This window comes from Phoca vitulina, unplaced genomic scaffold (assembly GCF_004348235.1).
Source record: "Phoca vitulina isolate PV1807 unplaced genomic scaffold, GSC_HSeal_1.0 scaffold1, whole genome shotgun sequence".
Classification (NCBI taxonomy): Eukaryota; Metazoa; Chordata; class Mammalia; order Carnivora; family Phocidae; genus Phoca; species Phoca vitulina.
Window position 1 is genome coordinate 76,244,241 of NW_022589704.1, and position 24,247 is coordinate 76,268,487.

The following is a 24,247-nucleotide window of genomic DNA, read 5'->3' on the forward strand; positions in this document are numbered from 1 at the left end:
ATTTGGATGTCTTCTTTGGAAAAATGTCTGTTCATGTCTTCTACCCATTTCTTGATTGGATTCTTTGTTCTTTTGGTGTTGAGTTTGATGAGTTCTTTATAGATTTTGGATACTAGCCCTTTATCTGATCTGTACCTCTGAAACAAATAATGCAATATATGTTAAGAAAGAAAAAAAGAAGAAGAAGAATGTAGCAGGAGGGGAAGAATGAAGGGGGGGAAATCGGAGGGGGAGAAGAACCATGAGAGACGATGGACTCTGAAAAACAAACTGAGGGTTCTAGAGGGGAGGGGGGTGGGAGGATGGGTTAGCCTGGTGATGGGTATTGAGGAGGGCACGTTCTGCATGGAGCACTGGGTGTTATGCACAAGCAATGAATCATGGAACACTATATCTAAAACTAATGATGTAATGTATGGGGATTAACATAACAATTAAAAAAAAAAAAAAAGAATGGAGACTATCCCTTCCCTATTCCACTTAACCGAGGGAAGGAAGGAGATGAAAGCAGAAAAAAAGACAACAGAGAAGCTGTACCCAACATCTTGCCTTCTGACCTCACCCAAGTGTATCCAGAGCAGGCCTTGCCTTTAACATCCCCAGCCAGGCATGGTCGGAACTGCGCTGGTGATAATGACACAGTTCTTCTCATGGGCAGACTATGTATGGCACAGTAAGTGCCTGGCAATGGGGCAGTCCACTGCTCTTCACTGGGTCACAGAAGTTTGGAGAAACAGATTCTCGTTGTAGTTACCAAGAAAAAAGGCTGTGATGGCAGGGAATAATAATCTTGGAATATGTGCAGATAATTCATGATACCAGTAATCTGTGTAGGAATCATCAGAAACCATTTGTATTTGATAAACTATCAGAACATAGGGCTTTATCTTTTTTTTTTTAATTTTATTTATTTGTCAGAGAGAGAGAGAGCAAGCAGGGGGAGTGGCAGGCAGAGAGAAGCAGGCTCCCCACGGAGCAGGCAGCCCGATGCTGAACTCATCCCAGGACCCTGGGATCACGACCCGAGCCGAAGGCAGACGCTTAACCGACTGAGCCACCCAGGCAACCCCATAGGGCTTTTTCTGACACTGAATAATGAGCTCAGTAAACTCAGATTTTATAATCATGCTACTGGTTCAATACTATGAAAAAAAAACATTTTTAAACACCTTGCAGTCATTATGGGCTTATGTTATGACCAAGTCACACTGAAGATGCCCAATAAATGACCCTCTTACAAGATGAATTTTATGCCCCCCAAATTCATGTGTTAAAGTTCTAACCCCTAGCTTCTCCAAATGTGACTTTATTCGGAACTAGGGTCATCACAGATGTAGTTCATTAAGTTAAGATGAGGCCATATTGGAGTAGGGTGGGTCCCTACTCTGATGGCTGTCCTTATAAAAAAGGGGGAATTTAGACAGAAACATGCACACAAGGAGGATGCCATGTGAGGACGAAGCCAGAGATTGGGGTGATGCATCCACAAGGTAAGGAATGCCAAAGATTGTCAGTGTTAAAGTAGTTAAACAAGGAGGTCATTATACTCACACGGCTCTAATTCCGCTGTTGCTACATAAGCAAACGAAAGTCTAAACCTGTAAATACCTCAAGGCTATGAAAGCAAAACCTAAAGACAACCAATCACAAACAGCCCACTAGGGTTTAAGCTATACACAATCAATAATTCCCTTACTTTACCTCTGTCTTTTCTCTATAAAAGTTTTTCCCCAGCTTCCATCCCCAGAGTGCTTCTAAGTACTTCCAGTTTGGTGTTGGCCAATGGGAATCAACTTTTCCTCAAATAAATGTCTAAAATTTTAATAACACCTCAGGTTATCTTTTAATACCAGCAAATCACCAGAAGCTAAGAGAGGCATGGATCAGATTCTCCTTCATAGCCATCAGGAAAAAACAAACCTGCCAATATTTTATCTCATACTTCTACCTCCAAAACTGTGAGGTGATACATTTTTGCTATTTTAAGCCACCAGGTTGTGGTACTTTGTAATGGCAGCCTGCATTACAGGAAAGTAATACAGATATTATTGTATAAAATTTTGTATCGTTGTTAGCTTTCTTGTCATAACTGAGAAAGAAAAGAGACAGAATTTCATAGTCCTAACATTGAAAAGGCAAAACATATATTAGAGTCTATCATCTTGAAAACACCATGTACACTTCCAAGGACAACTCTGTACACATCAATTGCAAACATTCTTTAATTTACTCAAATTGCCTGCCTTTACCACAAGGAAAACACAGCTGGCACCCTTAGAAACTGTGACAGAGTAAAAGTAATTGGGTAAGGAGTTCTAAGTAATGGATTCTATTTTTTTCACACACACCCTTTTTAAAATAGAAATTGTATCTTAGTTAAGAGTTCTATACTTATTGAGCACATCTTTAAATTAGGCACAAAATTCTAAGGAAAAAGGAAAAGGAAAAGTGTTTTGTCTACCTTCAAGACAGGAGATGTGGGAAATAATGAGAAATAATTTGTGTAAAGATTGCCCAGAATTGCTTGCTTTTATGTCCCTTTGTGTTCAACAGGAGAGAGAGAGACACAGAGAGGGAGAGAATGCATAGGAGTAAATTATAAGCATGCTCAAGTTTGAGAAGAAAAAATCAAACACATTTTAATTTGTCAGATTTATCTATTTTTCTAGAAACTTTTTCAATGTAAAAGCTACACACACACACACACACACGTGTGCACACGCACAAACACACACACTGTATCCAGTTTAAGTTAGAAAACCCAAATGAAAGACCCTTACACATGCATGGAAGAGGAATGATAATACTGAAATTTGGAGCAAAGTGGCTTCTCTCCTGAGGCTGCTGGCAGGAATTGTTTAGCCCCTTTGTCCCACCTATCAGTGCTTCGTCACACTGCATATTAGAGACTGCTTTCTGGTATTTCATTACTATAAGTGGTGAAATTACATTAAATGTAATGTTTAGCCACTTCCCAGGACAAGACCAAGATTTAAGGTCCCTGATTCTTTTAAGTCATGGTTCTTTACTTTTGAGTGGTCACAGAGCCCTTTGAGAAGCTGATAAAAATTATAGACCCACTCATAAGAAAACTGCACAAGCAAAAATATGCCCAAAATTCAGGAAACAAATTCAGGGATTTCCTTAAGCTCAAGCATGGATTCCCAGCTAAAAACCTTGTTAAATTAAACCCCCACCTCTGACACATATTTCTAATTTCAGTCCGTCCTTCAATACCAGCTTAAATGTCACTTCTTCCAAGAAGCCCTCCCTTAATGCTCCAGTGCATGCTGATTACTTATTTCTCTGAACCTTTACTGCATTGTTAATGTTCACTAATTTAGTCTTTTATTGATTTCTATTTTCTTGCTCCTTAATTTCCTCTTGCCAATTGGATGGTAAAATGGATGGGAAAGTGTCGTGTGTGTGTGTGTGTGTGTGTGTGTGTGTGTGTGTGTATTTTTTTTTTTTTAAGATTTATTTAGAACTTCTAGGTTGTTGAATACGTCAAGATGCTGGGAGGGTATGGAATCTCCACACCCCTTCCCCCTACCCATCTCTCCTACCTGATTGTTTCCGAGTTGTATCTTTTATAATAAACAGGCAATCCAGTGAGTCAACTGTTTTCCTGAGTTCTGTGAGCCACTCTAGCAAATTATCAAACCTGAGGAAGGGGCTATGGGAAGCCTCAATTTATAGCAAGTCATCAGAAGCACAGGTGACAACCTGGACTTGTGTTTGGTGTCTGAAGTAGAAGAAGCAGTTTCATAGGACTGAGTCCTTCATCTACAGTTAGTGTCAGAGTTGAATTAAAGTGAAGGATTCCCAGTTCGTGTCCACAGAGAATTGGAGAATTGGTCAGTGTGGGTAAAACCCCCACATACTTGGTGTCAGAAGTGTGAGAGTAGATAAAACAAAGGAAGTTTGTGGTCTCACACTTGGCAGCTATGAGATTACCAGGAGACTCAGTTAGATACTTCACAGAATAACATCAGCCCAATAAGAAAGGAAAAACAGTCCCAGTGGAGAATCATTAGCATGCAGTTATAGAGATTATACTTGGGTAAACCCTTTTTCCCTGCATCCCTGCATCCCCTGCAGAGAAGATAATCAGACTGAAAATGATTGATTAGTGGGAAACTAATTAGAGCAGAAATTTCTTTAACATATTCACTAAGCGGAGAATATGTTTAATTAGTGTGGGAAGATATAGTATGCTACTGAGATAGATGTTCTGGTCACTCATTTCAACTAATTGGATGTAGAAAGAAGCTTGTTTCCTAATGTTAAAGGACAAGCTTGTTTTGTTTTGTTTTTTGTTTTTTTGATAAGTAAAATTGTGATCTTCATACAGATATAAAATGAACACATATTAAAGCTTTTCTTTAACCCATTAATGGAGGAATGGGTAAGATGTTACAATCAGGTCAAAGGAGAATTCAAAGAACAGGCACATTTCTAGACAAGGAATGTTGGAGTGTGCAAATGGAGGCAAAACTAGTTCAATTCCTCAGAGAGGGGAGGAAAGTCAATTGCTCCTCTACAGGGGAGAGGCCGTGTATCTAGAGACAAGAATTATTTCACATTGCTATCAGTTATCTACAGGTCTCAGGGCTGTAAAATAGCTCCCACAGAATCCATATCAGGTAACCTGGAAGGATGTGCTCCAGACAACGCACAGTTCCCTACTAACGCACGATTTCCCCCTCTTATCTCAATATTTGAAGACCTGCTTAAGGATTTAGAAAATATACCCAGAGCAGGTCAATTCATTACTTTTAAAACGCTTAAGCACTGTCTGAACAACAGAATTGCCAACATTTAAAATTTACAACAATTAGGAGAACTATCACATCTAAAGCAATAATTACCTGTATCACTGCTGGCCATCATTTGGACTTCACGTCTGAGAGCCACGTAGAGGTGAGAGCCTGGTGATCTCTCCCCTTTCATAATTATCTCTGGATAATAACTCCTTAACACTTATTTGAAAGTTTTTTATTGTGCCCATCTTAAATATTGAAAATTACACCATGCAATGAGTTCTTTATAAATACTTTCTTAATTTAACTTTATGATCCGTTTTGTAGTCTTTAGTATATTAAATTAATTAAACAAGGATGCCATTAGATTGAAGTGGCTCTGATGCTTTGGTGGCCTATGTAAGCAAACCAAAACTTAAGCCTGTAAATGCCTCAAGGTTACAAAATCAAAACCTAAGGACAACCAATCACAAACAGCCAACTAGGCTTTGAGCTATAGCCAATCAAATAATTTCCTTTTTTTGCTTCTGCGCCTTTTCTAAATAAGTCTTTCCCCTGGCTCCTGTCAGGGGAGCGCTCCTGACCATTTCCTTTTCAGTGCTGCCCAATTTAAATCAATTTCAGCCCAAATAAACTCTTAAAAATAATGATATGCTTCAGTTTATCTTTTAACAAGCATTATACTTTTTTTGCATTTTAAATTTTACTTATATTCATTTCAAATCAAGTTCATGCAAAACATAAATATCTAAAGTATAAACTTTATCTTTTTTGCCTTAATATCTTTCTAAATATTCTGAATCTTAAATAAAATCCTCCCAAAGGTAAGTTTATCTGCTTGCTTATTTTAGACAACTTTCAAATGTCATTTTTTATTCAATTTTTATCCCTTTGCTCTTAGACCAGTGTTAATATTCTGTTTTCTTAGTGTGTAATCACAATTTTTTTGAATATATTTTATTGCCCACACAGGTTTTTTATTATTATCATTTTAGAAAGTAACTATTGTTCAATTGCAATTTCTTGAATTGAACTCTGTTCGCAAACTATTTTAGATCAAAAGTCTCCACTGGGACATACTGAATGGTGATGAAATTTAGGCACTGTGATTTTATACTGCTTTATGTTACCATTTATCTCCGATCAGATCTTATGTTTAATTGATTGACTTTAGGTACCAGCTAAGTCTAAAGATGGGAGGACAAATACAGAGGTCAGCACTTGAAGAAAAAGAGAAAAATCTTGTTTCTTTCAATAGCAGACTTGCTTCTCTCTTTGCTCTCCCACCCTCATCCACACACTTTTTTGAATGTAAACACTTTGCATCCTGGATTTGCTTCCTAAAGTTCCAACTAAAGCTTCAAGAACAGACTGGAGTAACCACAGATAGTCCCTGAACCTGAATTGATTTCTTAGGGGTGAAAGGCTGGCTAGCCAACATGCTTTGTTTTGCAAAGTGAGGTGTGGACAGAGCCCAAGGACTCCAGGAAACAGGTTTTGGGGGCCATCGAGAGATTAGGGCCTGGACATGAGGGTACTGTCAGCCAGAAAGAACCATTGGGAAGAAATCAGAATCATAATATAGAAATCTTACTACGTATTACTGTGGTATATGTAATCTAAACTCTCTTCTCCATTCCCCATTAAATCTTCAGTAAAAATTGGCATTATTCTGCAGAGCAGGCCTATTTTTTGCAATGTGACATATTGCTAAAGAGAACAATTCGATGGACATGAGTAAGAGCTGCCCGTGAGTCTTACTGAGGTTTGATACAAAGGATACGCTGCACTGGCAGGAGGCATGCCGGGGGAGTACTACTCTGCAGACTTTGCTGAAATACGGCCAAGCCTCACCATGCACGTTGATGAGCACATGATGCCTTTTTGGGGCTTCTGATCAAGTCCTTTGTCATATCCATTTTACCTACATAAAGAGATTTACAAGAGATTGATTAATCTTACTATCCAATAACTCTACACTCTACTGAATAATCACAGTGCTTCTTCCTTTGAAAAAGTACTTTATAAATATTAATCCTCATATCACTCCCATAAATCCCACTTTTTAAATGAAAGAGAAAAGACAGCTGCTCCCCATTAATTATCATATCAGGAAATTGATTGGACATTTTCTGAAGAGCTTGACTATGTAAGAGAGGAAAAATAATTTTCTCTCTACCCTTCTGAGGTCTTAGCTGAGACCCTTGTAAAACAAGACAGATTAAAAAGAGAAAAAAGTTTATTAAGATGTATACCTATGTATACACAGGAGACACCCAGGAAAAATAAGTTACTCCTATTGAAATAACTGTAGGCCCAAAATGGAGCTGCTTCTGACCAGGATGCCAAGTCTGCAAACCAAAACTTAGGTAACTTTCATGTCTCTACAATGCTCCACTTGACCAGAAACAGTACATTCGGGCAGCAGAATCCCCAAATGCCAAGCCAACTCTGCACCTTCTCATCCCAAACGAGGTTCACCACGTGGCCCCAGCCGATCAGATATTTTCTCTTCCTTGTTCTTTATTTTATTATTTTATTATTATTATTATTATTATTATTATTATTATTATTAACATATATTATTTGTTTCAGGGGTACAGGTCTGTGATTCATCAGTCTTAAACAATTCACAGCACTCACCACAACACATACCCTCCCCAGTGTCCGTCACCCAGCCACCCCATCCCTCCCACCCTACTCCACTCCAGCAACCCTCAGTTTGTTTCCTGAGATTAAGAGTCTCTTACAGTTTGTCTCCCTCTCTGGTTTCGTCTTGTTTCATTTTTTCCTATCTTCCCCTATGATCCTCTGCCTTGTTTCTCAAATTGCACATATCAATGAGATCATATGATAATTGTCTTTCTCTGATTGAATTATTTCACTTAGCATAATACCCTCTAGTTCCATCCATGTTGTTGCAAATGGCAAGATTTCTTTTTTTTTTTTGACGGCTGCATAATATTTCATTGTATATATATACCACTTCTTCTTTATCCATTCATCTGTCGATGGACATCTGGGCTCTTTCCACAGTTTGGCTATTGTGGACATTGCTGCTATAAACATTGGGGTGCAGGTGCCCCTTCAGATCACTACATTTGTATCTTTGGGATAAATACCCAGTAGTGCAATTGCTCGGTCATAGGGTAGCTCTATTTTCAACTTTTTGAGGAACCTCCATACTGTTTTCCAGAGTGGCTGAACCAGCTTGCATTCCCACCAACAGTGTAGGTGGGTTCCCCTTTCTCCACATCCCTGCCAACGTCTGTCATTTCCTGACTTGTTAATTTTAGCCGTTCTGACTGGTGTGAGGTGGTATCTCATTGTGGTTTTGATTTGTATTTCCCTGATGTCGAGGGATGTTGAACACTTTTTCATGTGTCTGTTGGCCATTTATATGTCTTCTTTGCAGAAATGTCTGTTCATGTCTTCTGTCCATTTCTTGTTTGGATTATCTGTTCCTTGGGGGTTGAGTTTGAGAAGTTCTATACAGATTTTGAATACTAGCCCTTTATCTAGTAAGACATTTGGAAATATCTTCTCCCATTCTGTCAGTTGTCTTTTGGTTTTGTTGACTGTTTCCTTTGTTGTGCAATAGCTTTTTATTTTGATGAAGTCCCAATAGTTCATTTTTGCCCTTGCTTCCCTTGCCTTTGGCGATGTTTCTAGGAAGAAGTTGCTATGGCCGATGTTGAAGAGGTTGCTGCCTGTGTTCTCCTCAAGGATTTTGATAGATTCCTGTCTCACATTGAGGTCTTTCATCCATTTTGAGTCTGTTTTTGTGTATGGTGTAGGGAAATGGTCCAGTTTCATTCTTCTGCATGTGGCTGTCCAATTTTCCCAACACCATTTGTTGAAGAGACTGTCTTTTTTTCACTGAATATTCTTTCCTGCTTTGTCGAAGATTAGTTGACCATAGAGTTGAGAGTCTATTTCTGGGTTCTCTATTTTGTTCCATCGATCTATGTGTCTGTTTTTGTGCCAGTACCATACTGTCTTGATGAGTACAGTTTTGTAATAGAGCTTGAAGTCTGGAATTGTGATGGCACCAGCTTTGGTTTTCTTTTTCAACATTCCTCTGGCTATTCTGGGTCTTTTCTGGTTCCATACAAATTTTAAGATTATTTGTTCCATTTTTGTGAAAAAAAGTTGATGGTATTTTCATAGGGATTGCATTGAATGTGTAGATTGTTCTAGGTAGCATAGACATTTTCACAATATTTGTTCTTCCAATCCATGAGCATGGAACATTTTTCCATTTCTTTGTGGCTTCCTCAATTTCTTTCATGAGTACTCTATAGTTTTCTAAGTACAGATCCTTTGCCTCTTTGGTTAGATTTATTCCTAGGTATTTTATGGTTTGGGGTGCAATTGTAAATGGGATTGACTCCTTAATTTCTCTTTCTTCTGTCTTTTTGGTGTATAGAAATGCAACTGATATCTGTGCATTGATTTTACATCCTGCCACTTTACTGAATTTCTTTATGAGTTCTAGCAGTTTTGGGGTGGAGTCTTTTGAGTTTTCCACATAAAGTATCATATCATCTGCAAAGTGTGAGAGTTTGACTTCTTCTTTGCCAGGTGCCTTTTATTTCTTTTTGTTGTCTGATTGCTGAGGCTGACTTCTAGTACTATGTTGAACATCAGTGGTGATAGTGGACATCCTGCCGTGTTCCTGAACTTAGGGGGAAAGCTCTCAGTTTTTCCCCATTGAGAATGATATTTGCTGTGGGTTTTTCATAGATGGCTTTTAAGATATTGAGGTATGTACCCTCTATCCCTACACTGTGAAGAGTTTTGATCAAGAAAGGATGATGTACTTTGCCAAATGCTTTTTCTGCATCTATTGAGAGGATCATATGGTTCTTGTCCTTTCTTTTATTAATGTAGCGAATCACATTGATTTGATTTGCGGATGTTGAACCAAGCTTGCAGCCCAGGAGTAAATCCCACTTGGTCATAGTGAATAATCCTTTCAATGTACTGTTGGATCCTATTGGCTAGTATTTTGGTGAGAATTTTTGCATCCATGTTCATCAGGGATATTGGTCTGTAATTCTCCTTTTTGATGGGGTCTTTGTCTGCTTTTGGGATCAAGGTAATGCTGGCCTCATAAAGTGAGTTTGGAAGTTTTCCTTCCATTTCTATTTTCTGGAACAGTTTCAGAAAAATAAGTTATTAATTCTTCTTTAAATGTTTGGTAGAATTCCCCGGGGAAGCCACCTGGCCCTAGGCTTTTGTTTGGTGGGAGATTTTTGATTACTGCTTCGATTTCCTTGCTGGTTAGGGGTCTGTTCAGGTCTTCTATTTCTTCCTCTTTCAGTTTTGGTAGTTTATACATCTCTAGGAATGCATCCATTTCTTCCAGATTGTCTAATTTGTTGGCATATAGTTGCTCATAATATGTTCTTATAATTGTATTTATTCGGTGTTGGTTATGATCTCTCCCCTTTCATTCATGATTTTATTTATTTGGGTCCTTTCTCTTTTCTTTTTGATAAGTCTGACCAGGGGTTTATCAATCTTATTAATTGTTTCAAAGCACCAACTCCTAGTTTCGTTGATCTGTTCTACTGTTCTTTTGGTTTCTATTTCATTGATTTCTGCTCTGATCTTTATTATTTCTCTTCTCCTGCTGGGTTTAGGCTTTGTATGTTGTTCTTTCTTCAGCTCCTTTAGGTGAATGGTTAGGTTGTGTATTTGAGAACTTTCTTGTTTTTTTTTTTTTAAAGATTTTATTTATTTATTTGACACAGAGAGAGAGAGAGAGAGAGAGAGAGCAGGAACACAAGCAGAGGGAGTGGGAGAGGGAGAAGCAGGCTTCCTGCCGAGCAAGGAGCCTGATGCGGGGCTTGATCCCAGAACCCTGGGATCATGATCTGAGCCAAAGGCAGATGCTTAACGACTGAGCCACCCACGTGCCCCACCTTTCTTGTTTCTTGAGAAACGCTTGTATTGCTATATACTTCCCTCTTAGGACCGCCTTTGCTGCATCCCAAAGATTTTGAACAGTTGTGTTTTCTTTTCTTTTTTTTTTTTTAAGATTTTATTGATTTATTTAACACAGAAAGAGAGACAGCTAGAGAGGTAACACAAGCAGGGGGAGCGGGAGAAGCAGGCTCCCGGCTGAGCAGGGAGCCTGATGCGGGCTCGATCCCAGGACTCTGGGATCATGACCTGAGCGGAAGGCAGACACTTAACGACTGAGACACCCAGGTGCCCCTAACAGTTGTGTTTTCAATTTCATTTGTTTCCATGAATTTTTTTAATTCTTCTTTAATTTCCTGGTTGACCCATTCATTCTTTAGTAGGATGCTCTTTAGCCTCCATGTATTTGAGTTCTTTCCAATTTTCCTCTTGTGATTGAGTTCTAGTTTCAAAGCACTGTGGTTTGAAAATATGCAGGGAATGACCCCTATCTTTTGGTACCAATTGAGACCTGATTTGTGACCCAGGATGTGATCTATTCTGGAGAATGTTCCATAGGCACTAGAAAAGAATGTGTATTCGGTTGCTTTGGGATGGAATGTTCTGAATATATCTGTGGAGTCCATTTGGTCCAGTGTGTCATTTAAAGCCTTTATTTCCTTGTTGATCTTTTGCTTAGATAATCTGTCCATTTCAGTGAGGGGGTGTTAAAGTCACCCACTATTATTGTATTGTTGTTGATGTGTTTCTTTGCTTTCGTTATTAATTGGCTTATATAATTGGCTGCTCCCATGTTAGGGGCATAGATATTTACAATTGTTAGATCTTCTTGTTGGATAGACCCTTTAGGTATGATATAGTGCGATTCCTCATCTCTTATTATAGTCTTTGGTTTAAAATCTAATCTGTCTGATATAAGGATTGCCACCTCAGCTTTCTTTTGATGTCCATTAGCGTGGTAAATGATTTTCCACCCCCTCACTTTCAATCTGGAGGTGTCTTTGGGTCTAAAATGAGTCTCTTGCAGACAGCATATGATGGGTATTGTTTTTTTATCCAATCTGATAGCCTGTGTCTTTTGATTGGGGCATTTAGCCCATTTACAGTCAGGGTAACTATTGAAAGATATGAATTTGGTGCCATTGTATTGCCTGTAAGGTGACTGTTACTGTATATTGTCTGTGTTCCTTTCTGGTTTATGTTACTTTTGGGCTCTCTTTTGCTTAGAGGACACCTTTTAATATTTTTTGTAGGTCTGGTATGGTGATTGCAATTTCTTTTAGTTTCTGTTTGTCCTGGAAGCTTTTTGTCTCTCCTTCTATTTTCAGTGACAGCCTAGCTGATAAAGTATTCTTGGCCATATATTTTTCTCATTTAGTACCCTGAATATATCATGCCAGTCCTTTCTGGCCTGCCAGGTGTCTGTGGATAAGACTTCTGCCAATCTAATGTTCCTACTATTGTAGGTTATAGACCTCTTGTCCCAAACTGCTCTCAGGATTTTCTCTTTGTCTCTGATATTTGTAAGTTTTACTACTAGATGTGGGGTGTTGACCTATTTCTATTGATTTTGAGGTGGGTTCGCTGAGCCTCCTGTATTTTGATGCCTTCCCCAAATTCGGGAAGTTCTCTGCTATAATTTGCTCCAATATACCTTCTGCCCCTTTCTCTCTTTCTTCTTCTTCTTCTGGGATCCCAATTATTCTAATATTATTTCACTTTATGGTATCACTTATCTCTTGAATTCTCCCCTTGTGATCCAGAAGTTGTTTATCTTTTCCTCAGCTTCTTTATTCTCCATTATTTGGTCTTCTATATCATTAATTCTCTCTTCTGCTTCATTTATCCTAGCAGTTAGAGCCTCCATTTTTGATCGCACCTCATTAATAGCCTTTTTGATTTCGACTTGGTTAGATTTTATTTCTCCAGAAATTGCACTGCCCTGCCAGGCTAAGTAATCTGCTCTAGTGTCTTCTATGCTTTTTTTCAAGCCCAGCTTGTATCTTTATAATCGTTATTCTGAATTCTAGTTCTGGCATCTTACTAATGTCCATATTGATTAGGTCCCTGGCAGTCGGTACTGCCTCTTGTTCTATTTTTTGAGGTGAGTTTTTACGTTTTGTCATTTTGTCAAGAGAAGAATAGATGAACAAGAGAACAAAATGCTAAAAGGGTAATAACAACCCCAGAGATATATATACTAAACGAATCAGAAGAGACCCAAAATCGGGGGGGGGGGGGGCGGGAGAGAAAAGAGAAAAAAAAAAATGATCAGGCTGGTGAATAGAACAGAGCCATACGCTAGATTTTGGGTGTATTTTTGTTTGTTAGAAGAAATTGCATCCCAAAATTTAAAAAAAAGAAAAACATATATATATATATATATATATACACACACAAAAATAAGGTTAAATACAATGAAGGGATGGAATGACTGTAAAAATGAAAATTTAAAAAAGATTTTAAAAAAGGAATTGATAAGAAGTTGGTTGAAAAAAGAAAGAAGAAAAACTAAAAAAAGAGAGAGAGAGAGAATGTGATCAGGCAGGTAAATAGAAGAGAGCCATACACTAGATTTTGGGTATATTTTGGTCTGTTAGAAGAAACTGCATCCCAAAATTTTAAAGAAAGAAAAACTGACATATATACAAAAAATAAGATTAAATACAATGAAGGGATAGAATATAATTGTACAAATGAAAATTAAAAAAGATTTTAAAAAATGAATTGATAAGAAGTTGGTTGAAAAAAGAAAGAATAATTTAAAAAAAAAAGAAAATTTAAAAAATTAAAGTTGAAACACTAAAGAATCATGGGGAAAAAAGCCATGAATTCTATGTGCTGTATCCCCCCAGCGCTGGAGTTCTGCCATTTTCATTGATGGATAAACTTGGTCTTGGCTGGCTGTTCTTGCTGATCTTCTGGGGGAGGGGCCTGTTGCCGTGGTTCCCAAATGTCTTTGCCGCAGGTGGAATTGCCCTGCCCTTGCCGGTCAGGGCTAAGTAATCTGCTCGGGTTTGCTCTCAGGAGCTTTTGTTCCCTGCAAGCTTTCCGCACAGCTTTGGAGGACGAGAGTGAAGATGGCGGCCTCCCAATCTCTGCCCCAGAGGAGCTGAGAACTCGGGCCCCACTCCTCAGTGCACCCCCAGAGAAAAGCAGTCAGTCACTCCCGTCTCCCCAGTCTCCGGCCGCACTCCGTGCTTACCCGGCCTGTGACCGAGCATTTCTATCTCTTGCACCCAACCCCGTGTGGAGTTTCCAAACCCAGCAGATCCCTGTGGTGCGCTCCTGCGCCGCTCCTCCTGGGAGAGGAAGGGAAGTCTCCCCGGATCTGCCGCTTGTTGGGTCCCTGCTGGAGGAGCAGGGGCCCGACTGTGCCACAGATCACGGTTTACGGCAACCCCGAGCTGAGAGCCCGCTCCTCGGCTCCGTCTCTGCAGCCGGCTTCCCTGCTCTGATACCTGGGAGCTCTGCTGCACTCAGGCACCCCCAGTCTTCCTGTGACCCTGAGGGTCCTGAGACCACACTGTCCCGCGAGGGTTCCACCCCCCGCTTAGCCACCAGAGTGACATCCCTCAGCGGAGCCGACTTCTAAAAGTTCCGATTTTGTGCTCCACGGCTCTATCACTTGCCAGAAGCGGCAAACGGAGGCCCCCCCCACCGTCTGTCTTCCCGAATATCACCTCGGATTCACTTCTCCGCACATCCTACCTTCCAGAAAGTGGTCGCTTTTCTGTTAAGAGAGTTGTTGCTATTCTTTTCTTCACTCTCCTGTTGAGTCTGTAGGTGTTCAGAATGGTTTGATCCCTATCCAGCTGAATTCCTGGGACCAGACGAAATTTAGGTCTCCTACTCCTCCGCCATCTTGGACTCTCCCTCCTCGTTATTTATTTTTTATCTGATAAAAGCTTTCTGCCTTCCACCCAATATGCAGTTCTCTGAAAGGAGACTGTCCGCTTCATGAAGTGTTAAATAAGTTTGTTTATATCACCTAAATTGTCTTCTTTAATCATTTTTCTAGCACAAATAAACCTTATTTGCCTCTCCTGTGCAATTTTCAGCAGAGTTCACATAATTAACTGATGTTGTGTGCATGCTTATTTTATTATGTTTGCTTTTGAAAAAGAACATTTATAGTATCAGTGCTGAATGTATAGGCCTTATTGATTTCATCTGAAAGTACCCACTCTGGAAGATAATTTCTTTATTGCAGATAAATATATTATAAAAGTCCAAGAGATGATGACTGGAAATGAGTTTCACAGGGTGTCTGTCATTTGTTTTAAAAGTAAAAGAAGGGGGGAAAAATTGCATTTAGAAGCCATGATTGGGTCTGAGCAAATGATGCATACTAACCAAATTCTTAAGAAGTCAAAAGAGATCACAAGGAGAAGTCTGTCAGAAAAGCCAATGAGTAAGGATTAGGTAGGGAGAGATGGGGGGCTATGTGATCAGGCTCACAGAAATCCTAAAAATGTGGAGGTGTGGGGAAACCAGAGATAAGGGGACGAATCAGACCACCCTACCTTAGGCTTGAGGGTAGAGGACCACCCTGCCCAAGCGTGTGGGGTGGGTCGTGTAGGCTGGGTGTCTTAATGATAATCACCTGTGACCAATAAAGAATAATCAGACCCTAAAAAGGAAGTAAGCCATTGAAGGTGTTATCAATAGAGATGTTTTTTAAAAGACTTAAGTTCCCTGGTTAGCTTTCTATAAAAGACCAACCTTAAAGGCCCTCACTGGCAACCCTGTCGGGATCCCTCTCACTCTTGAGAGCTTTTTCTGTATCTTCACTTAATAAACTTCCATCGCTTTACTCACTCTCCATTTTTCTCGCGATTCATTCTTCGACTCCATGAGACAAGAACCTAGCTCTCCCGTATCACCAGCAGTCATATTCACAAGACCCCAATTCACATAGCAAAATACATTATAGATCAGAAACCAATTTATTGATTGAGAGTCCACAATTAAAGAGAAGAGAACTGAATGATGAAAATGAGCATTTTAAGCAACATACAGAAATCTGCTTAATTAACTGCTTTGTAGGCACAAGGAATACTTCTTTTTCCAGAGATAGGACTCGTCATCAGAAGATCTACCTTCTCCCAGAACTGTAGCAGAGACAAGAGAATGTGACTCTCAAGACTCCAGGTTGGAGGGGCAGAGGGTAGTGGAAACGAATTCACTACAGTCAGTAAAAGCTATGTTTGAATCTTGACTCAGCTACTTACTAGCTTTGTGGACAAATAGCCACTCTGTCCCTCTGCTTTTTTATGCATCAGATGGGGAAGGTATAGAAACCACTTTAAAGGCACTGAATGAGACAATAAATGTAGTGTTTAGCAAGTGCAAGATACATCTGTTAGTCACAATCAACTTACTGCACTGCACTCCCTTATCCTTTGTCATAATAAAATCAATTGTTTCATGGCCTTTATTATATTATTGATACTTTACTCTTGGCAAAATTCTGAAGGCTCCTTAGTTCCTTGGTAAGCACTGGACAGATTTAAGTGGCATATTTAAAGTTCAACCCAGTCAGGTAACTTCAGAGAGATGAATAATCTCATCCATGTTACTTTTTTTTTCTTATGAGCATTATTCTCTTTGAAATTTTAATCATATGCATTATCATGTCACTTTTTCAGAATGGTCTTCCCTGATCACCCCTTTTGTTACTCTCAAGTCTTTTGGCTCCAGGAAAAGAAAGCCATAATTTTCTTATCGTCACTTAGCTCCAACACTTGGCATAGTGCCAGGCACATAGTAGATGTTCAATATATTTTTTCACATGAAAATATAGATGTATTGCTCTTCCCTGCTTATACAAATAGCCATCCTCTAAGTCACAGGTTAAATTTTTTATTTGGAAATTCTGTTTTCCTATTTCTAAAAGGAAGTCTAACTTGAGCTTTACTTTAAACCTTAAAGGTTCTAATTAGTGTTTTGTTCACATTGTTCTCTAAATCATCCAGCATCTCTATGTCATTACAGGCCTATTCAGGTTGTTCCTTTCATTTATCTCTTTCTACTGTTAGACCTGCTTAGATGTGCTGTAATTTTCTTCATTTGTCCGTTGAGACTTTGGTGTGGCTGATACCTTAAGCGAGGATGACCACGAGGGGTGGAAGGTCCTATGGGCTGGCAGTGCAGCAACAGGAAGATCATCAGTCCTCCTCTATATCATCGGGGTGAAACTCCTCTGCTCCCTGCTCTCCACTCGCCCAGCTCAAGGTGGAAAAGAACCAGCTCACCATTCAGTTCCTCCTCTGTTTCCTGGACCATGACCAGTTGACTCTCCCCTTGAATGTCAAGGGTCCTTAAAGCAGCTCTCTGCAGGATCTCAGCATGGAGTGTTAGTCTTAAAGCTCGCACTGGACCCAGATGGGAGAAAGCCCCGTAACAATTTCTAGCTGGCACATTCTAGACCCCCGTGTGTCTTGTCCCAGTAGCTGTTAGGCTCAGGGGAATTTAGTAAGACAGTTAGAGGTCAACTTCAATGTCACAGAGTGATACTTTCTGGTCTCTTAACCAAATTCTGGGTAATATGACTGCAAACTTGTCAAAACTTAATTGTTCTCTCTTATTTGGTTATCTTGAAAACAAGGAAAAAGGAAAATATATAAACTGGAATAAGAACACAGGAGGGAAGCCTTACAAATTGTTTTTTTTTTATTTTCTCTCCCTAGAGAGATGAATAATAATAGAAATAATGAATAATAGAACAATTATTAATAGAATTACTCTCACTAGAAATAATGAATAATAATAAATGTTTGCCTCCAGAACAACTAGCTATTGATACTCTGGAGGACTTCTCTTCACAGTCTTAGTATCCAGCATGTGTATGTGCTCAAAAAACATTTGTTGAATAAATTAATAGATGGGTGAATGAATGAATGATACTGCAACGGACAATTAAGAAGACTTTGGTCACATTTATTCAACTGATGGGTGGTTTTCAAAATTTGCATTTAGCCAGGGGTACCAGGCTGGCTTAGTCGGTAGAGCATGTGACTCTTGACCTTAAGGTTATGAGTTCAAGCCCCACTTTGGGCCTAGAGCTTACTTTAAAAAAAAAAAAATTTTTTTTTTAGCCAGAAAGTTTTGTTCACACAACACCTAATGGGGAATCTCATTAAGTGAAAGAGATGAACTATTCTGGTTCAAATGAGTTTAGAGTAGCCCAGACCATACTTGTTCAGGTATCTCAGACAACAAAGAGGGCTCCCCACAAACTCTTATTCTGGGGGTCACAACATTGAGGTAGACAAACAAGGCTTTTCAATATCTGTCATACTTATTTCAGTTACATTTACTTTCAATATCAATCACCAGCTGAACCACTGGGTTCAATGAACTGCAACAATTATTGAGATGAATTAAGCAAATGTATGGGTCATTACTTTATGAGCAGCCTAAGCTAGTCATTAAGATAAAATGATAAAAAGTCAGAGGATCTAATGTAAAACTGGGCAACAATTTCAAAAGAAGTTTAGTCAATTATTATATGCTTAATGTATAATTTTTAAGGAAATTTAATCAATTATTAGAACTTAACTAGTTAGAATCCTTGATAAACTGAATTTTTTCCTACATTCATTCGTTAGGAAAGGTGTAGATGGTAAGGAGATATGCCAAAATTAGTCAAAAGTGTTTATGTGATAATGTCTACTTGTCCAACACAATTCTTAGCACTACAAAGATGTATAGAACATGGTCCTTAGAATTAAGATTAAGCTGCTTACAATTTAGCTGGGAAGACAAAACTCGGATGTATGAAATCATCTGGAAGAAACCATGTTAAAATCTATGTAATTAATTTTAAAAGTGGCTAATTTAATTATTTTAGGGCTATTGTAATCCTAGCACTATTAATGAAATACATTTTCAGTGCAAGTTCTTAGAATATACTCCGGAGTCAGTTAAGATCGAGTTCAATATCTTATGGTTTTATAGTAATATAATTGTACTATGAAACGTAAAATTTAGAGTAATAACTTTAAGTCATTACTGAATCCACAAACATCAAAGTTCATATCAATCAAGGGTTTTAGGCAAAAGGGATAGAGAGAAGCCAAATCACAGGCACCACATCTGGAGGGTTTTACAATCAGCTCTTACTAAACCTTCAAGGAAAGAATAACTCCTCCTGTAAACAAACTCATGGAATAAAAAAGAAGGAATGTTCCCTAACTAATTTTGTGAGACTAGAATGATAGTAATACTAAAACCATTCATGGGTAATAGAACAACCATTTTTAGGAGAACTTCACTTACGAAATGAGGTGCAAATATACCAAGTTAAATATTATTTAATTACTCCTGCAGTATCATGACCAAGAGAGATTATCCCAGGAATGTAAGATAGCTAGTCCTTACAAATCCTATCAATGTGCTCTAGGTAAAGATGGTAGTTATTATGAATGATGCTATTCCACTTTTTGGCTATTATGAACATTTGTGTACAAGTTTTTGTGTGGACATATGTTTTCAATTATCTTGGGTATATAATCTAGGTGATTTTTTACTGCCTTCCTCTTCAATGTGAAGAGAAAGCCAAGGATCACCTAGCAGCTGACGAGAGCCTCTGTAGAGAAGAAAGAAGACAGGGTGCCTGGGTGGTACAGTCAGTTAAATGTCTGACTCTTGACTGCGGCTCAGGTAATGATCTCCGGGTTGTGGAATAGAGCCCTGTGTCAGGCTTCACACTCAGTGCAGAGTGTGCTCGAGATTATCTCTCTCCCTCTCCCTCTGCCCCTCCTCCTGCTCATGCTCTCTCGCTATAAATAAATAAATAAATAAATAAATTCTTAAAAAAAAGAAAGAAGACAAAGCAAGCAAGGGGGAAAAAGCAACTTAGATGAAACAGACTAAGTTAAAAAAAAAGGAAAAAAAGCTTATAAACAAGCTTAAGAGAAGAAAAAGAAAATAACATCACATATACATAATAGGAACAGAATGCTATTTAAAGAAGGAACATTCAAATAATTTTTAAACTTAAAAATTAAAAAGATGATGGAAGAAATTTTTAAAACTTAAGTGTAGTTTTGGAAGATAAAATGAAAAACCTTCCCAAAAATAGAGCCAAAAGACAAAGAGATGATAAAGAGAAAATTTAAGATAGAGGACTAGAGCAGAAGAACTGATGTCCAAGTAATAAGGATTCTAGAAAGAAAGAACAGGGAAAACAGAAGGAAGAAAACAACAGTGAAATTATTGAGGAAGACTTTCCAGAACTGAAGAATGTGAGTTTCCAGATTGAAAGGCTTCATTTAGTGCTCAGAAAAGTAGACCAAAAAAAAAAAAAAAAAGACAAAAGGTTTAACACTAAACACAAACTATGATGAAATTTCAGAACACTGGTCACAAGAAGAAAATCTTATATGCTTCTGGAATGGAGAGTGGGGCACAGATAAAATTCAAAAACTCTGGACTCAGAATGGTTGTGGAGTTTTCCATATCAACACTAGAATCCACAAAATAATGGAACAAAACCTTCAGAGTTCTGAAAAAAAATGATCTTCAACCTTTAGTCAGGTATCAGTTGGTATGAGTAGGGTGTAGACATTTTTAGACATGGATGTTCTAAAATATAAGTTACTTCCCAAGAACCCTTCCTCAAGAAGTTACTGGAAAATGTGCTCTACCAAAGTGAGGAATAAAACAAGAAAAGGGAAAATGGGGAAATGAAATAAGATATCCAACTTAAAGGGACAAGCAGAGGGAATCCCTACAATGATAATGAAGAGAGAATCCAAGATGACAACAGTATCGCAGGCAAAGAGATCAAGCAGAAATTGCAGCAAGTCCAAAGGTCCCAGGAGGCATTTCTTCAAGAAGACAAATAGAATATCTGTTGTATTAGAATATACTGAGACGAGATTAAGGTTGAATTAGCAATAAACACAGAGAAACTAATAAAACAAGGTAATTATGAGCTCTGGAGTATATCTGTTTCTCTGGTGGAACTCTGACTGATACAGATTTTGGTACTTATAGTGCTTCTAGAGGAACAAAATCTTAAGGATGAGTTTTCTGAATTGGCTCAGGGTTTTCTTGAACTGGGCCTTTAATCTGACTAGATTTAAAATACTAAAGATTGGGGCGCCTGTGTGGCTCAGTCAGTTAAGCATCCCACTCTTGGTTTCAGCTCAGGTCATGATCTCATGGATCGTGAGATCAAGCCCCACATGGGCTCTGTGATCAGTGGGGAGTCTGCTTGAAGATTCTCTCTGCCCCTCCCCCCACTCACATGCTCTTGCTCTCTCCCTAAAATAAACAAATAAAAAAATAAAATAAAATGCTAGGGGAAATCAGAGGGGGAGATGAACCATGAGAGACGATGGACTCTGAAAAACAAACTGAGGGTTCTAGAGGGGAGGGGGGTAGGAGGATGGGTTAGCCTGGTGATGGGTATTAAAGAGGGCATGTTCTGCATGGCGCACTGGGTGTTATACGCAAATAATGAATCATGGAACACTACATCAAAAACTAATGATGTATGGTGATTAATGTAACATAATAAAAAAAAGAGTAAAAAAAATAAATAAAATGCTAAAAGTTATTCAGTAGTAAAGAGGGTATTTGTAGTCCATAGTGTGATGTGGCAATAGAGATAAGCAAAATATTGCCACTGGCTACTCCTAATGAAATATTTATAAAAATTCAGGTTATGGTGTCTACGTATTTGATACCTTAGAATGCAAGTTGGTACAGCCACTTTGGAAAACAGTGTGGAGGTTCCTCAAAAAATTAAAAATAGAGCTACCCTGTAACCCAGCAATTACACTCCTGGGTATTTACCCCAAAGACACAGATGTAGTGAAAAGAAGGGCCATATGCACCCCAATGTTCATAGCAGCAGTGTCCGCAATAGCCAAACCGTGGAAAGAGCCGAGATGCCCTTCAACAGATGAATGGATAAAGAAGATGTGGTCCATATATACAATGGAATATTACTCAGCCATCAGAAAGGATGAATACCCAACTTTTACATCAACATGGATGGGACTGGAGGAGATTATGCTAAGTGAAATAAGTCAAGCAGAGAAAGTCAATTATCATATGGTTTCACTTATTTGTGGGACATAAGGAATAGCATGGAGGACATTAGGAGAAGGAAGGGAAAAATGAAGGGGGGGAATCAGAGGGAGAGATGAACCATGAGAGACTATGGACTCTGAGAAACAAACAGGGTTTTAGAGGGGACGGGAGTGGGGGGATGGGTTAGCCCGGTGATGGGTATTAAGGAGGGCATGTACTGCATGGAGCACTGGGTGTTATACGAAAACAATGGATTGTGGATCACCACATCAAAAACTAATGATGTATTGTATGGTGACTAACATAACATAATAAAATAAAAAAGTTATAAATAAATAAATAAAAATTTTAAAAAAAAGAACATTTTAGTCAAACTAAGGAGTGGAATAAGATTTGCTGGTTGTTCCCAACTGCACTGGAGAAAGTCAGCAGGAAAAGGATGAGCTCAGGGCTTCAAACTCCTGGCTCAAGCTCTTCTTAAATGACCTGAAAAGTCTCTATGTCTGATCTGAAAGAAATCGTCATCTCCTGCAGCTGCAAGGCTGAGATTTCTGAAAACTAAACCAGAGTTTTATCCTGCTAATGGCTGAATGACAATGCAAATTGAATTCCCAACCTTGCTAAGAGTCTTCTGTTAAAGTGAATGCATGGATTGCAAAGGAATGGGATCCTGATCATTGGAATAGGGACATCTGGGAAGATCCCAATGAAGGTGGGGATATAGATCCCTCAAATTATGCTAGTAGAGGCAAGCCTGCCACCCTGTCGGTGGAGGTTAACCCTGCTGTTCCTGAAGAACCTCTAATAGCCTCTTCTGAGGTAGTTGCTCTGCAAGGCACTGTTGATTCTCCTCTGGACCTACTACTGTCACTTCCTTCGCTTCTAGACCTAAAACGAGACTCACGTCTCTAAAAGCCCTACAGGGTGAGATTTAAGTGTAACACAGAATAGTTTCTCTACACAACAAAAGAAATACATGAATTTTCCAATTTATAAAGACAGAAATCTGGGGAGTGGATATTAGGGTGTGGGAAAATGGTGGAAGGAATAGAAGATTAGATCATGTCAAATTGATTGATATGGGCCTCTTAAGCAGGGATTCTGGACAGAATGATTTAGCTTGAAAGGTTAGAAAGGGCTCTAACAGGTTGTTTGGTTGACTGAAACATGGACCAAAATGTGTACTATACTAAAGTTAAAACACCAGAACTGCCTTGGTATACTGTAGAGGAAGGAATTAAAAGGCTTAGGGAGATTGGGATGTTAGGTGGATTTGTCATTAAGACCTGACTCATCCACAATGGGAGAGTCCAGAAGAAAATTTTCATAATCCAATGAATAGGGTGACCCATTCTGTGCCTACCAGTCATTCTCCCTCCCCAGCCAGTACTGTCCTTGCCCAATGGGTTTATGAATAAAGTAGCCATTCTAGCAGAGATGGAGGTTATGCACAGATTCAGCAGCATGGGTTCACACTCAACAAACCTGCCCTGGCCAAAGCCACTGCTGAGTACCCAATCTGCCAACAGCAGAAACCAACACCAAGTCTTTAATATGGCACCATTCCCCAGGGTGATTAGCCAGTTAACAGGTGGCAGGTTGAAGCTTCTATCGTTGAATAGGCAGCATTTTGTTCTTACTGGAACACTTACTCTGGATACACATTTGCCTTCCCTGCATACTATCATTTTCCAAAACTACTGTCCATGAACTATCAGAATGCCTTATCCACCATCATGGTATTCCATACAGCACTGTTTCTAATCAAGATACTCACTTCACAGCAAATAAAGTGTAGCAGTGTGTCCATACTCATGGAATTTATTGGTCTTACCAGCATCCTGAAGGAGCTGGCTTGATAGAATGGTGAGATGAACTTTTGAAGATTCAGTTACAGTGTCATCTAGGTGCTAACACCATGCAGGACAGGAGCAAACATTCTCCAGGAGGCTATATACATGCTCTGAATGGCATCCAAGATAAGGTGCTGTTTCTCCCATATCCAAATTTCATGGGTCCGGGAATCAAGGAGTGAAAATGGGAGTACACCACTCACTATTACTCAAGTAATCCACTGGCAAAATGTTTGCTTCCTGCTCCTGTGACTTCATGTTCTGCTCATCTTAAGGTCTTAGTCCCAATGGTAGGAATGCTTCTGCCAGGAGACCCAACAATGATTTTGTTGAACTACAAGTTAAGACTGCCACCCAGTCACTTTAGCTCCCCATGCTTCTGAATCAACAGGAAAAGATGGTTGCTTCCATATTGTCTGGAGTGAGTGATCCTGATTACCAAAGGGATATTGGGCTGCTACTACACAATGGAGGTAAAATTAGGGCTAAAATGCAGGAGATTCCTTACGGTATCTCTTAGTACAACCATGTTTAATGGTTAATGTCGATGAAAAACTACAACAACCCAATTCAGGCAGGACTTCTAACAGCCCAGAATCCTCAAGAATAAACATTTGTGGGGCACCTGGGTGGTGCAGTTGGTTAAGTGTC

At 39.1% G+C, this 24,247-nt stretch overlaps 1 protein-coding gene across 2 annotated transcripts in view; it reads right to left on the reverse strand.

Annotated features, from left to right (window-relative positions):
* Positions 1-24,247, reverse strand: part of ARL6IP6 (ADP ribosylation factor like GTPase 6 interacting protein 6) — a 234,669-nt gene that overhangs the window by 158,600 nt on the left and 51,822 nt on the right. The window contains exon 4 of one of the 2 annotated variants that reach the window (XM_032410405.1): positions 6,630-6,687. The exons of the other annotated variant lie outside the window; for it this stretch is intronic. Coding sequence (XP_032266296.1) covers positions 6,684-6,687 — 4 coding nt within the window. The 3' untranslated portion in view covers positions 6,630-6,683. Of the gene's footprint in view, positions 1-6,629; positions 6,688-24,247 lie in introns of those variants that run through there. 2 annotated transcript variants of the gene reach the window in all.